Source organism: Vanessa tameamea, chromosome 13 (genome assembly GCF_037043105.1).
Source record: "Vanessa tameamea isolate UH-Manoa-2023 chromosome 13, ilVanTame1 primary haplotype, whole genome shotgun sequence".
NCBI lineage: Eukaryota > Metazoa > Arthropoda > Insecta > Lepidoptera > Nymphalidae > Vanessa > Vanessa tameamea.
Window position 1 is genome coordinate 7,569,845 of NC_087321.1, and position 14,399 is coordinate 7,584,243.

Below are 14,399 nucleotides of genomic sequence, written 5' to 3' on the forward strand. Positions count from 1 at the left end.
ACACAATGTATTTAAGGTACTTAATTGGATAAGGATTAATGCTGTAGTGCTTAAAATCGCTTTGAAAATAAGCCATTATTACTCGTAAAAAGTAAAGGATATTGTGGGTTATCCCTAAGAGATAGACATATACTATCACGGACTTTTTTGAAGACCTTTTTAAGGTGTACAATACAGTAGTACATTATTTTGATCTATCTCGTAGGGTTGAGCCAGCATTTGCAATGTAAGCTCAAAAAATATGATTATTTACGACATCATTTTAAAAACCTCTAAAATTATCAGTGTTTCTTTACTATATTGTGTATGTATTTGGTACACATATAAACCTTCCTCTTGAATCAATCTATGTATTAAAAAAACCTCATCTAAAAATTCGTTGTGTAATTTTAAAGATCTATGCATACATAGGGTTTATACTATGTAATGATATAATTAAATATTTTATTTGAATTTAGTGTCATAGGTATATATCCTCCTTTTACAGCCATTTAAGAATAAAATTGCAAAAACAAGTTACGCTTTCTCAAATTTAGTTTCGATTTTGAGATTAGAATAAATTCTTATTTAAATATAATTAAGTCCTGATTTATCTTAACATCTCATTGAACGGTTTAATTATAAGAATAATTAGTTTTACTTCGTACAATTTTATTCATTTTAGATTAAATACCGTCTATTTAATGCAAAGAGCAAACAATAATGATTACAAAATATTATGAATAAAACATAATTAATAATTATTAATATTAATGTGTCCTATATACCTAACTTAATATTCATTTTTTAATAGTGTTGTTTGTAAACATTATAGACGCTATTATAAAAATATTCTATTCCATCCATATTCAACTCAACTAGAAAGGTAGGTATATTTTTATAAGAAAGTTTATTCAACTACTTCTGTTTATTAACCTGTTCGAATAAAAGATATATAAATATTTGCTAGCTTATGCGCGCTGCTTCATCTGCGTCGACTTTAGTCTGTAATACTCAGTGTTCATTTTGTATCTATCGGGTACTTTCATGTATGATTTTTTTTGTAACATCATGGATATACGAAATCATAAGGTTCACAGTTTTACATTTATACGTATCAGAGCTTACCTCATAAAATTGAGTGGTTTACTCCATGACATATATTTTATAATAATAAGAAAAGTTCTCTATTCTTCTGTATTGTATACATCTTAAATTTTTCATCTCATCATATCTATATCAAAACTAATGGTCCAATTATCAAAAGTAAACCGAAATAATTTTTCGCTGAAAGCATTTAAAATTATTTTTTTATTTATTTTATCATTTCGGCAGCCTTTCTACAGATATTTTGAAGATCTTATATTCAAAATAATCTCGGTTCTGTTATCATGATGGAAGAATTTGCTAAGGTCGTCAGAACTGAAAATGTTGCTTCCGACTACGATATCATTATAATATGTTTCTCAAAAAATATACAACACATACTACACTAAACTAAACACATCGTATGATTGTACATCCAAAGACATATTATAAATTGCACAAGAATTATTTGCTCGATTCCGAAAAAAACACAAACAAACTAAACTTACCTATGTATATATAAGTATGATAAATATGTAAATATATATATATATATATATATATATATCTACCAAAGTCTTTCCTGCTACCTTATTTTATAAATATTTGGATTTATAGTAAATACTTATTCATTAACATTGAAAATCCGAGATGTCAGAGTACACCTCCAGTGAAGTACCGATAACCTGAGATAGCGCAGTTCATTGTCGTCACATACTATAATATTGATTAGTGTACTGTTATTAACGAATAAATGTGTTGTGTCTAGCCTTGCACTTAATGAAAATGTTTTATATATTAATATTTTCTTGTTTATTCTTGTTATGTCCTTGTACGCGATGTTTTTAAATGTTAACTGTTTATGTGACATCGTATTTTACGAAAGAAATCAAACATTATATATTTGAGTTGAGATTACTTGAATATTATTCTAAAAGTAGGTAATCCTGAATAGTTAGAAAATTTAGTTAGGAAATTATAATAGAATATTATAATAATTATAAGCAAGAAAACGCTAATTGTTAATAAAACTTGATATGTTTATTTATGTTTAATTAGAAAAAACACTTTTCAAAATAAATATTTACAATAATGCTCTAAAATACATTACTAAAGTAATAAATATTAAACTGGTCATAATTATATTGATCTAGAAAGTGGGAAATAACCTTATCTCTGCTTCAATAACGTTGGTCTCGTGATTATAAATATTCGTAAGTAAATAGGTATTAAATACGCCTTGCGAGAATTCCGAGCTAACAATGGTAAAAAGGAATATTTATGGTAATGCACGGCTGTCTGCTCATGCAACTGTCATGTTTGTTCTTGAAATGTTCTTATGTATTTAAATAGTTAATTTTTCAAGTGGATATAAAAGCTAAAATTAGCGAAAAATACACATACTAGTTTCGTGGCTAATTTACAAAAACTACGAATATGTATATGTATATATATAAATACGATTCTGTCACATATAATCACAATATCAATAAGAATCACATCATCAAATAATATTTAAATTATCATTTATTAACTGTTTTTTTTTTAAATCCCTCCGAAACAGGACAGATACAAGATTTTTGGACTCAAGAAATCGGGCGTGCGGTAAGATGTACCACAGAAAAGGAGGATAGATATTGGCTCGAAACTCAATATGTATTATTATTATTTTTTTAGTATTATTGTTAAGTAAAATAATAATAAATAAAAATATGTTAAAAATAGTATCCCGGTTTGAAGGCCAGTTTAATTACAAGTGGAGTGTTAGCGATATAAGAAGTGGCTAATATTATTTCTTCCAGTATGTATGCGCGATGGTGACGATTTATCATCAGATTTGTCCGTTTAATAAAAAAGAGAACTTCACGGATCAAATCCCTTGGTTTTCCGTTGAGGAGCCAGGAATTAGCCAACTAGTCGAATGTAAAAAAGACCTCGTAAAGCTTACTAAATACCTGTATTTTTATGTGTGTAATATTTTTTAATAATATAATTGTCGTACCTATTTGGGAAACATACTGATGAGACACAGAAACATGTGGCTCGATGATACAAGACGATGTCGGGACACTTACCTATAACAAAAAAGAAATGAATGTTAATACAAAGTCAATAAATATAATAATGTCAGGGTGTGAAAATTTGGCCAAAAAAAATACATCTTTAACATTATAAACGGGAAATTATGTTGTCTTCGTTGTAAAGTTCAAAACAGTTTATTTATAGAATAGTCTAGTGTAAGATACCATGTTTACAATAATTTATTTCCTCTTACTAAAAGTACTTCTAAAATCAAGACAACTGTATTAGTGCTAAAATGTTAAAAAACCTTAAATATATATAACTTTTTTTCTTATTATAAATTAAAATACATATGAATTTGTGCATAATTTATTTTCTGAATACTATATAATATCCAATTTAATTCTATTAAATAATATGTTCTTATAACTACTCGTATTTTTAATGATAAATATTGGTTGAGTTAAAAGAAACACGTAAGGGAGATAAATAGGCTCTGGTGCGTTGGTCTTTGGATTCAAGCCCTGAATACTAATTAAAAAATATGGATTGATATCGTCGAGAAATTATTATTTTAGACGTTGAATGTTATTATTCCGTGCAGAGGAAAGCAAGTTCAGGCTTTTCCATTTCATCAACTAAAGCACACATGTATATGCAATGCACAGTGCCCTATAGTCTTTGACATAATTTCGGCCACAGTGGCCGAAATCGTTCACAAATACATACATTATTATCATAATGTATGAGGTAATCGAGAAAAGGAAAACTTGCGTTAATGTTCTGTAAAAGAGCTAAATGCTCTATAATTACAGTTCATTAGTGAATACGAATAGCTACAATTAGAATATTCATTCTTAAATTACTTATTTGTGATTTTCCATCAAAAAATATTCTTTCATATACACAATAATTTTGACCATTATGTGTTATGAAAATTAATTTATAATTAAAAAAAAACATTTTTTGAACGTATTGTAATTTTTGTTTTTTTCTGATTATTTATTTACGAGTTAAAGTGGTTATTCTTAATATCATAAAATAATTAGTTTTAAAACAATTATTGCTTTAGGAATTTTCAAAAAACCGAAAGACTTGTTAATTAGACCTTTTTTTAATTACAAATTATGTAATAATGTGTCTTAAAAGGAAATGAGTTAGTAAACTTTGCAACTTTTTCAAAAATTAAAAAACATAACTTATAATTACGTGTATTTAAATTTAAAAAAAAAATGTGTGAGTAGTGGACTAACATATTTATTTATATTTATACATTTACTTGAAACTATTCTTACTTAATCAATCCTCAGCCATTTCATTATATAAACATCGGAATGAAAGAGTAACCTCAATCTGACATTTTCATTATTAGAATAAAACACGTAGATGGATCTGTCGTGGCCGGTCCGATTGAAATTGAATTCTCCGTTTCAGCAAAGGATTCAATTAAAACGGCGGTGTTACGGGCTACATCTGTTTGCTTACATTGACGAAGGAATATATTTTTCCAATAAAAATAACATATTCACTTGATTATTAACAAATATTTTAAATCGTATATATATTTCAACTTGAAACTATACGTTCTCTTTCAACAATTTATTTTTATATTATTATAAATAGTATTAATTATTTTGTTCGTACGTGTACGCATTTTTACGTTCGTTACGTAAGATCATTTTGCGTTGCGATGTTTGTACCTGGAACTAGGCCTCCCGGGCGCCCAAGGAAGCGATTAGATGTCGTGAAGCAGTACATGCTAAAGACCGGGCAATGTGGAGTAAGATTAATCAGAAGGCAGACCCTGGCAATAGCCGGTATTAATAAATGCCAGGTAGAAGAAAAAGAGTAGGTATTTATTAATTTACTAAATATTTATAATAAGAGGAGAGTCAGGCTTAGATCAATATGACACCAAACTCTTTACTCACCCCGGAACACCGAAACTGAGTATGCCATTAGAACATTTGAAATATTACAATAGCTTTATTACAATTTAAATTAGTTTAATATAATGCCTCTAATATCCGTAACAATCGCAAAGGTTTTATAGTATCACGACATGCAATATTATTAAGCAAATGGATAAAAAGATAAATGAAAATATACGCAGCTTAGGTAAATAATATAATGAGAATCTATCATCGAGGTTCAGAGATGGAGAGTAATACTGAACGTCTAGTGCCTCACTGTTCAATGACCTGAATTGCTTTTACTCAATTGCTTCTGTATCTCACAGGCAGCAGTAGATCGATATTCAAACTACTCTATCTTACAAATATCAGAATTCAATGTGCATTTATCTATACACAAAAAGTTATGAGACATTTTTTTGTTAGTAAACGAAAAACAACTGAACCAGTATACATAAAACCTGTACCAGAAGATGCAGATTGGAGAAGGTTTTAGTATATATAATTTAGGCACAATCAGAAACGGTAACTAATTTAGGCGTGACAAGCGTGTTCTTGTCTTATATATATATATTATTTTTCTATTGTCAGGGGCACTTGTTCAGTTTGCAAAGTTTCAATTTAATTCGACGTTTATAGATTCCGTTACATACATAAAGCGAAGATAATAAGAGCATGTAAAAACGAATACGTTCGTATTCATTCACACATAGTTTATCCAATTAAGTTGAATCTTTGTTTAGATGTTGTTGGCACTAGTTTAAGATTTCTGGCATAGCATCATCAACGTACAAGAGGTAGCGCGCTAGTCGGTTCGAATGATAGTCTACAAAAAAATGAAAAGGCATTGCATCGAGTGCGGGCGTTAGCTGGTTATTAATAAGATTCATTTGTGCTATGCGCTACATACATTTGTTTCACAAATGTTAATTTTGTTAAAAATCATAATTTTATTCATCTGAACTAATCTGAACTTAAAGGCTTGAATAACACTTCCTATTGCGATTAGAGAATGCATAACTAAAAGAAAAGAAAAAATACGTTTTTTTTTTGTATAATCAATCAATAATACTGTCAGTAATATCTGTAATATGATAGGATACGTAAACTAAAAATATGTTGATAATAATTTTAACATGCTTCGTATAAAGACTCGAAGTCTAAAAATAAAGAAAGTGTGCTCTCTTTATCAAACAATGCCTTGTTTACTTATTTCCTATACTGACTTTAGTATAGACTAAACTAGATAAAATGTCTCATATTGTAATGAGTAAGAGACCCAATATGATTAACAAAATAAATTTATAAAATATAAACTAACGAAATATGGCAAATTTTGTTCAAAATCAATTTAAATTAAATAGAAACTATCGATAAAATGTATTTGTAAAGTATTATGCCAGGTATGATTCAAATCTTAATATAAACAAATAATTCTTACCGAATTAGGTACATAATATCTAGATAGATATTTTTAAGTCGAAAATATATTTTTCCTGAATTCGAGTAGATAAACTAACAATACATTATACTATCGTGACATGTGAATCTGAATTATTTTATGCAAGATCTAGTTCTTGGCTGTTCGTGAAAGTATACATGCAAATATGTCACCGTTTCATAAAATTAAAACGTTTTCATCTTAATAATAAAAGACGAAGTTGTGCCGTAGGTAATAAATAATACATTACTTTTTGGTATTCTTTTACCATTCAACATTTACCCCATCTACAACATCAGTCGATATAAACTATATTTTTATTGAAGGATATCAAAATCAAAATATTCTTTATTCAAGTAGGCTCATAAAAGCTCTTTCGAAACGTTATTATACAGTATTGAATTAAATGTATAGCTACCACAATATACTTATAATATAATAATTAAATATGAAATGAATGAATAAAATAATATAATAAGTACAATAGTTTCAACATTGCAGACACCTAAGCCTTTTAGGAAGCAGTCTTTGCCTGCTTTCTAAAATTATCTCCTACAAATCGATACATCCTGGTGCACGTCTAGACAGACGTATAGGGATCTACTCTTTATTATTAGTTTACTTTAACGACGCCTTAAGTGTCGAGATCACAGATTCTGTTATCAGTAACACTCCATGTTATCATGATATAAGTATCACTATTTATTATGTAAATGAACTTTTGAATTGGTTTGTTTTAATTGCTTTAAATAAAAGTATCTATTGAGCGTTTAACGTAGAACATAGTACGAAATTATTTGACTAATAGTCAAAAATATTAAAAGTTTTATTAAATAATTAAAATAATTATTAAACACATGAAATGTCGAGACAAAAACGAAATAACGAACAAAGAATTATTTTCAATATTTTTAGACGAATAAAACAACTGCATACTTTTAATTAATGAGTAAATTGAAATATTATTCTTGAACTTGACCGGCAGTCATATCAAAGTAAACAGAGAGGTCAAGTCTTACCATTGAGCCGTCTGTCAGTAAGGTTGTCTTCCTCGTCCCACCACGGCTGATCGTGCTGCCTACGAGACTGTCGATCGAAGTTTCCATAATACTGAAACTCCATCACCAACACTTGACCATTTAGAACAGTCACACGCGCTCGTCACTACAGGTTCTTTTGCACAAAAAAAATCGAACACCACGTTACGATCCGCGTTTAATTTATACGATACGTTTTTAATACAACAATATGTCACAAACAAGATAAACTGACGCGAATGACACTTTAAAGTTGAATCTCGGTTCCAATAGAAGTTGACATTGCCACTGATATATGAATACGAGTCGAATGTTGTGTTCACAGCCGTGTTGTGTGAACGAATGTTATTGCTCCACAGTCCTCAGTCTGAAGTTCCTAAAATGTTTTATCAACGTTGTGTGAACAACTGCCTGCAAACAATATCAGGCGCTTCGACAAAGAAACGAAAAACATTCGTCTTGAAGTGATCTTTTTCTTTTCTTTTATTATTTATTCTACAATTGTTATAAGTGAAATTGTTATGTCTTAATATAATTTCTTTGGATTGTTCTAGTATATTTATCAGTACGCCAAAAGGCTATATATGAGGAAGTTCTAGGCCGTAAATCTGTCATAATAATTACGTAGGTACCTATATAGTGAACAGCTAAGCAAGACTTATAAACCGAATAGTCATAACAATTCACTTAAATTAATGGTCTCTAAGAGTAATAACATAAAATACTAGTTGCTGATCCCAGCTTTGTCCAGGTGTAATAAGTATTTTATTTACATCCCGATTGCAGGTCTAATATAAACCATCCGGGGAAAACGGTTCAACTGTTTGAGAAGAGTTCAGCTATATACACACTCATACAGAAAATTTTATATATTTAATAATAATACATTTTGTGATAGGCTCAAGCTTGACTTTGTGTTAAAACGTTTTAGTACATTTATACATAACCTCTTACTTCAACACATTTACGCTAAAAACAAGACGTACGACCGACTATGGATTGATGATTATTATTAGATGTAGATATATGAATAAGTTCTTCGTCGTAACATTGTGATATTTAATAAACACGTCAGTGACGCAATTTGAAATTTGATCAAAATTTATTCTCTATTTCCTGTATTTATTTTAGATATTCACACTTTTCATATTGATATATAATTCAATCGCAGTAAAATATTGAATAGTAGTCGTTCAATAGTAAACGTCACTAGCGTTACTACACTTCCTTGTTTTTAAGGTAGGTAGGGTTTTAGCTTTTATTATTATAATAAAATTTCATAGTTACGAGTTGTCTTATAGCAAAAAATATAAGTTAATTAAATTAAATTAAATTTAAAAAAAAAGTTTTTCTATTTGTCCCTATCCCGTCCATATTGTATTTATATACGATAAAATAATTTGACAGGTTTTTTAGCCTGCTGCTTGTCTGAAACTAACTTAAAATGGCAATGTCTTAGGACAGATTAATATAGAGTAATCTCAATGCCTAAGTAAGAGATTTTTGCTAAACAAACCAACTAATATAACGGATCATTAAAGAGTTTCAATTAACGGTGACGGTAAACTAGCCAACCAGTTAAATCACTTCGAATGGGTTTTGACGTTACGCAGGCAGCCTGCTGTATAAAAGTCTGTCAAAATCGAATTCTTACTGTTCTGAAATCGTAATCCAAAGGCGCCAAATTAACGGTATGAGAGCATGCGATGCATGAAATAATTATGCTTGTCTATTTTTATATTGTAATATGTATATTATATCAGCAACTTATATAAGAGAAAACAAGGAAGTTAAAAAGATAATCTTGATAAAACAGCGCATATCTATACTTTCATGTGAGTGCATCGATTTATTTATCTTATATTATGATTGAATGTTCTACTCCTACCTTCACATTTACAATACGTAATTATTACGCATTTGTGATATTTGTTCTAGAGAGAGGGTATCTGAAGATATTTTAAACAAAATAAGATAATTATTCAAGGACAACGCTTTATGTTATGGACTTCTTTTTTCAGTCTGAGCGATATTACAAATACAATTAACATATTTCGTAGATATTGTAATAAGCTAATGACAAAATAGGAGTAAAATATACCTGTATAATTACGCATTGTTAAATTATAAGTTAAAATTTAAGAAGTTTAAAAATAACCTAACCTTTACGCTTTCAAAAATAGGACAGAGAAATGTTTGTTTCTTACGAAAAAAGCCAATAATATTGTAGCTAATATATATTATAACTTGGTTATAGACAGGCCCTGATTAAGGGGAACTATTTCTAAGAAAAAAACAGGTCAATTACACCGAATAAACAACAACTGTAGTATAGTAGAATAGAAATAAAATAGTATTTTACTCTTACTGCATAATTTAAAAAAGGTAAATATACATATTTGGAAAGTAAGTTGAGGCCTATACTACTTTGGCCTTACCCCGAAATCCAGCCCTAGTTATAAACAGACTCTTCAAATATTATTATATTTATATATATATATCGATTATATTCTGTATATATCAGGGATGTCATGCAATGTCGTAACCGTAAACGAAACCTTTTATTTTTACATAGTTTTATACATAAAGAGAGTAGCTAATTGTATTTTAAAGCTATTAGTATCTTTCTGTTATTATAATAAATAAATAATAAAACGAAATAATAGCCTACAAATAAAGACAAATTAATAATTTAACCGAAACTAACCGAAATAATCGAATAATCCGAAATATTTTCGTTTCCGTAAACGTATCTTAAACCGGTAAAATATTATTCATATATTCGTATCTAGATCCGAAATGACATATCCATAACATCCCTGCCATATATAACCTATATTACAACAAAATTAAACGATATGTTTTTATTTTTTAAAGTAATCAATATAGATACTTTTTTATAATTGAATTGCATTATAACTTTTAACTATTGTTAATAAATAAAAATAAAAACTTCTTAATATCACCGTCAATCTTATCTACGAACGAGAATATCTAAGATATCTAAGATCATGTAAACATTTATAAAATAAACAATAATAGGTACTCACGCCGGTATTACTAAACCACCCGTACATATTGTCGTTTATGATATTTATTTAATAACAATAATTACTCATAATACAAAAACTATTGTCAAATATAAGCGGAGCAGGCACGGTCGCGTGAATGTTTCCGATACACTGACTGTTAATTTTCATTTGTACATTGAAGCACACTTAATGTTAAGCCTTCGTCAAACAGAGCGATGCGCCTGATAAAAAATTTTTACACATGTTGCTGTGGACGCTAATACTTACTTCATTTTAATAAGTCATGTATTAACATTATTTGTTATCGTATCTACTATATTTACGTGGACTACATGATGGACTTATTTTAAATGCCGTGATATCTTGCTTTGAAATGAATCCAATAATTTATAAAGTTATTGTGGCTACAAAGATTTACCTATATATTTATTTATTTATATGATATATTATTCACATCCACATTTACTAAATATATATATGTCATAAAAATATAATTATTTAATTACATGCAATATTTTATGTACTTAGTAATTAACTACCTACCTACCAAGCCAAATATATTTTTATGGTTTAAATTGGCGTTATATCAATTTTATCAACGAAGGTATAAGTAATAATCGCGCCATAATAAATCATTAGAACGAGGACAAATGACTATGTATGTTAATTAGAAGTAATACAGAATATACATTATAAACTGGGTTGGATTATTTTTTTTTTCTGTCAAGGTACTTAACTAAGAAATATAACAATAACCTCCTTAATTTCGAAAACATGATAAGCGAAATTTACAATAGAAAGATTGCTATGTTTGCAAGTGTCTTACATCTGCAAGATGGCGATATAAGTCATTATATGCGTCAATCATATTAAGCTATTCTGCAAACACAATACATAGCTCATCACACACACGTATATTAGAATAAATAATGTGACGTGAGAAAAATAGGTATATAAGTAGGTACATATTTTTCATGTCTCCTTAGTATTTGTAGAGTTTAAAAGAAATCATACTTGTAATATTATTGCTTTCGTGCGTCTTGTAAAGTTCTATTTTCAAATAAATTCAAATTATATTTAAAAAGAATAAACAAAAGAAAACATTTACGGCTTAAACAAAACTTAAATTCGAATAAAACTTAAAGAAACACTTTAGCAAAGTACTATGAAAATACTCTTTTTCTAGGTTTATTTATTGTCACAAGTTTGCTTTGGAATCTGGTCTTCTGTGAACAACCGTCACTTAGGAGTTACCATTGGTTAAACAAAGGCGGACAAAGTAAATAAATAATGGCGGCAAACCCAAGACATTAAAAATGAGTACTTTTTATTTCTTGAGCCAAGATGACCCAATGGTGAATACGTGAAATTTAATCGATAATAATTGCGAGTCCTAACCCGAGCCAGAACCACTGATTATCATGTTCTAACTTTGGGTTTACAATTCATCTAGTATTTTTATTTATGACGTATATAGGATTTGAATCAGCTACATGCGTATCCTAATAATGTGGAATAAGATCCAAACCTTCTCTACAAAGGAGAGGACAGGCTGCTACAACTACATGACTTTACTACTTAAAATACCTTTGAATAACAACACTGCAGATTTTTTTATTTTCTTGCATTTGTTAGCCTAATGACGCGCATATTAAAGAATATAGCTCGTTTCTTACACCAAACAATATGTGCCCAACCATAGGATCTAAATGCTAGTGATACGTACACTGGAACACGACAATACAAAGTATTGTTTGCCAGTATAATGATTTATGATTGGATGGTAACCCCTGCATAGGGTTCTCAGAGCTCTACTGTTGATAGAAAACCATTTTATTTATTTAGAATTTCTGGCATTGCTACTACTTACGAAAAACCAATACTAATAATATATATGATAAAATAACTCTGTCTGTCTGATTGTCTGTAACTCTTTCACAGCGAAACCACAGAAACCGAATTCGATGAAATCAGTTTGAAGCAAGCTGGAACCCCAAGAAAGGACGTAAGCTCTTTGTGTCTTACACCGGACGACCAACCACTTCAACTCAAGCGAAGTCACAGGCGACAACGAGTGCGTTTATAAAATTAAAAAAACGATGCTAATACAATGTTACAAGCAAAACGCTGTGTGACCGTGAACAAATCGATACTGTCCGTTATTTTCGATTAACAGTTCCATGGTGGCACCAATGAAGCACAGACGGCACGCAATTTACGTAATATCTGCGAGTACGATGTTTATACACAAAGTACCGCAAATCAACGTTCGTCCATACACCGTACAACGGACAGTCCCTAAACTACAGGAAACTAGTGAAAAGTAAAAATAAATAGGATGAGGTTATGAAAAACGTCATCGATTCTAGTCCCTAGGATTTCTATGGCCTATCGTCATCACCTATAGTCATCACTAAAGAAAAAAAGCGTCGACATAAAATAGCCCATCGACGCATTTCTTAAAAAAATTATTACGTGTTACGCTAATGTAATATAAAATGGTAATTTTATTGGTCTTTATGTATTTAATCCAACGTCCATTTAGTTATAAAGACAGGTCGTATTTCAATTAAACATAGACAAATATTTACCAGCCTAATCAATTTAGGCAAGTTATTCAACCTTGTTTAGACGCTACGAGATGTAAAACCATAAATAAAACAATTTTTCATTTTGTATTGAATAGTCGAAATAATTTATGTCTACTGAAAATGCGTAAATACAGGTGAAAATACGTACATGCGTACGGAGGAGCCGTCTATGAATCTTAATATATACATATGAACTGATCGAAATAGTATAAATACACTTATTGATTATATCAAAAAGGAAATAGAACCGTATCTACTATTATTGAAATGTAGCCCGTGATATCAATATGAACCACAAATACTTAATCTATGTATAAAACGAATTTCATATCGAAGTAGATTAATTAAAGTAAAGCACACGTTACTACACGTTATACTAGTATTTGGTTTTGATCAATATATTTGTCCTCCCTGACTTGTCACATAGGATAGTTTTAGATTGACTTTTTTTTACAATCAATTTTAATGAATTTAATTTTTTTAATCAAGTTTATTAAAAACTTGGTTTAGGCCTATGCAGTCATGTAACTTTATTATAATATATGTTTATATTAATACTGGTTGTCGTCCGCAGCTTCGCTGGCGTTATGAGGGTCGCTCGTCAGGTGTTAGGCATAAAAATGTAGCCGAAGTACTTCCTTGGGGTGGAGGTATAAGGCAAAATATCAAACTTCATCAAATTCGGTTCAACTGTTGGGCTTCACGGTCTCTTACTTACTGTGACTCTTGTAACAGACAGAGTTACTTTCGTATTTATAACATTAGTATAGATATAATCGTTGTAAGATTTGGTAAAAGGCTTTAACTATGCATGGGGAAAGTTTATAGCTAGTATAATAGAAATTATTTGTTGCACAGCCGTTTATCAAGATGACAAAACCACATTATAGTATCGGAACATAGGCGTTTATTACTAGAATTTTAAACAAAAATGTTAATTTAGAACAATATTTGTTAAGTGCATGCGGGAGGCATTGCTACGGTATAATTGCATTTCTAACAAAGCCTCGTCTCTTCCTAGTAGGATATGATAAGAGAGTAAGTACATACGAGTATACAATTATCACGTTTTATTGTATCGTCATACATCGGTATGTCACAACCGTTAGCTCAGACTGGCAGGCAACGTATGTCATATGGTCACACATATTATACATAGTACACGTATATCAGTATAAAGGCTCTATTGAATTACACGAACAGTCCAAAACACGAATTAAATATATAAAATAAAATTATGAATAAGTTATATATAATTAATCTTTATAAAAACATATTTTAACGAGGCTACGGAAAAT

General features: G+C 29.6%; 1 protein-coding gene across 4 annotated transcripts in view; it reads right to left on the reverse strand.

Moving 5' to 3' along the window:
* Positions 1 to 14,399, reverse strand: part of LOC113403330 (uncharacterized) — a 53,004-nt gene that overhangs the window by 33,913 nt on the left and 4,692 nt on the right. Inside the window, exons 1-2 of one of the 4 annotated variants that reach the window (XM_026643837.2) lie at positions 10,529 to 10,608; positions 3,068 to 3,140 (exon numbers count right to left, since the gene is read on the reverse strand). The exons of 1 other annotated variant lie outside the window; for it this stretch is intronic. In XM_026643837.2, coding sequence (XP_026499622.1) covers positions 3,068 to 3,140; positions 10,529 to 10,555 — 100 coding nt within the window. In that variant the 5' untranslated portion in view covers positions 10,556 to 10,608. Of the gene's footprint in view, positions 1 to 3,067; positions 3,141 to 7,460; positions 7,855 to 10,528; positions 10,609 to 14,399 lie in introns of those variants that run through there. 2 more of the 4 variants (XM_026643838.2, XM_026643836.2) reach the window with 2 other exon arrangements.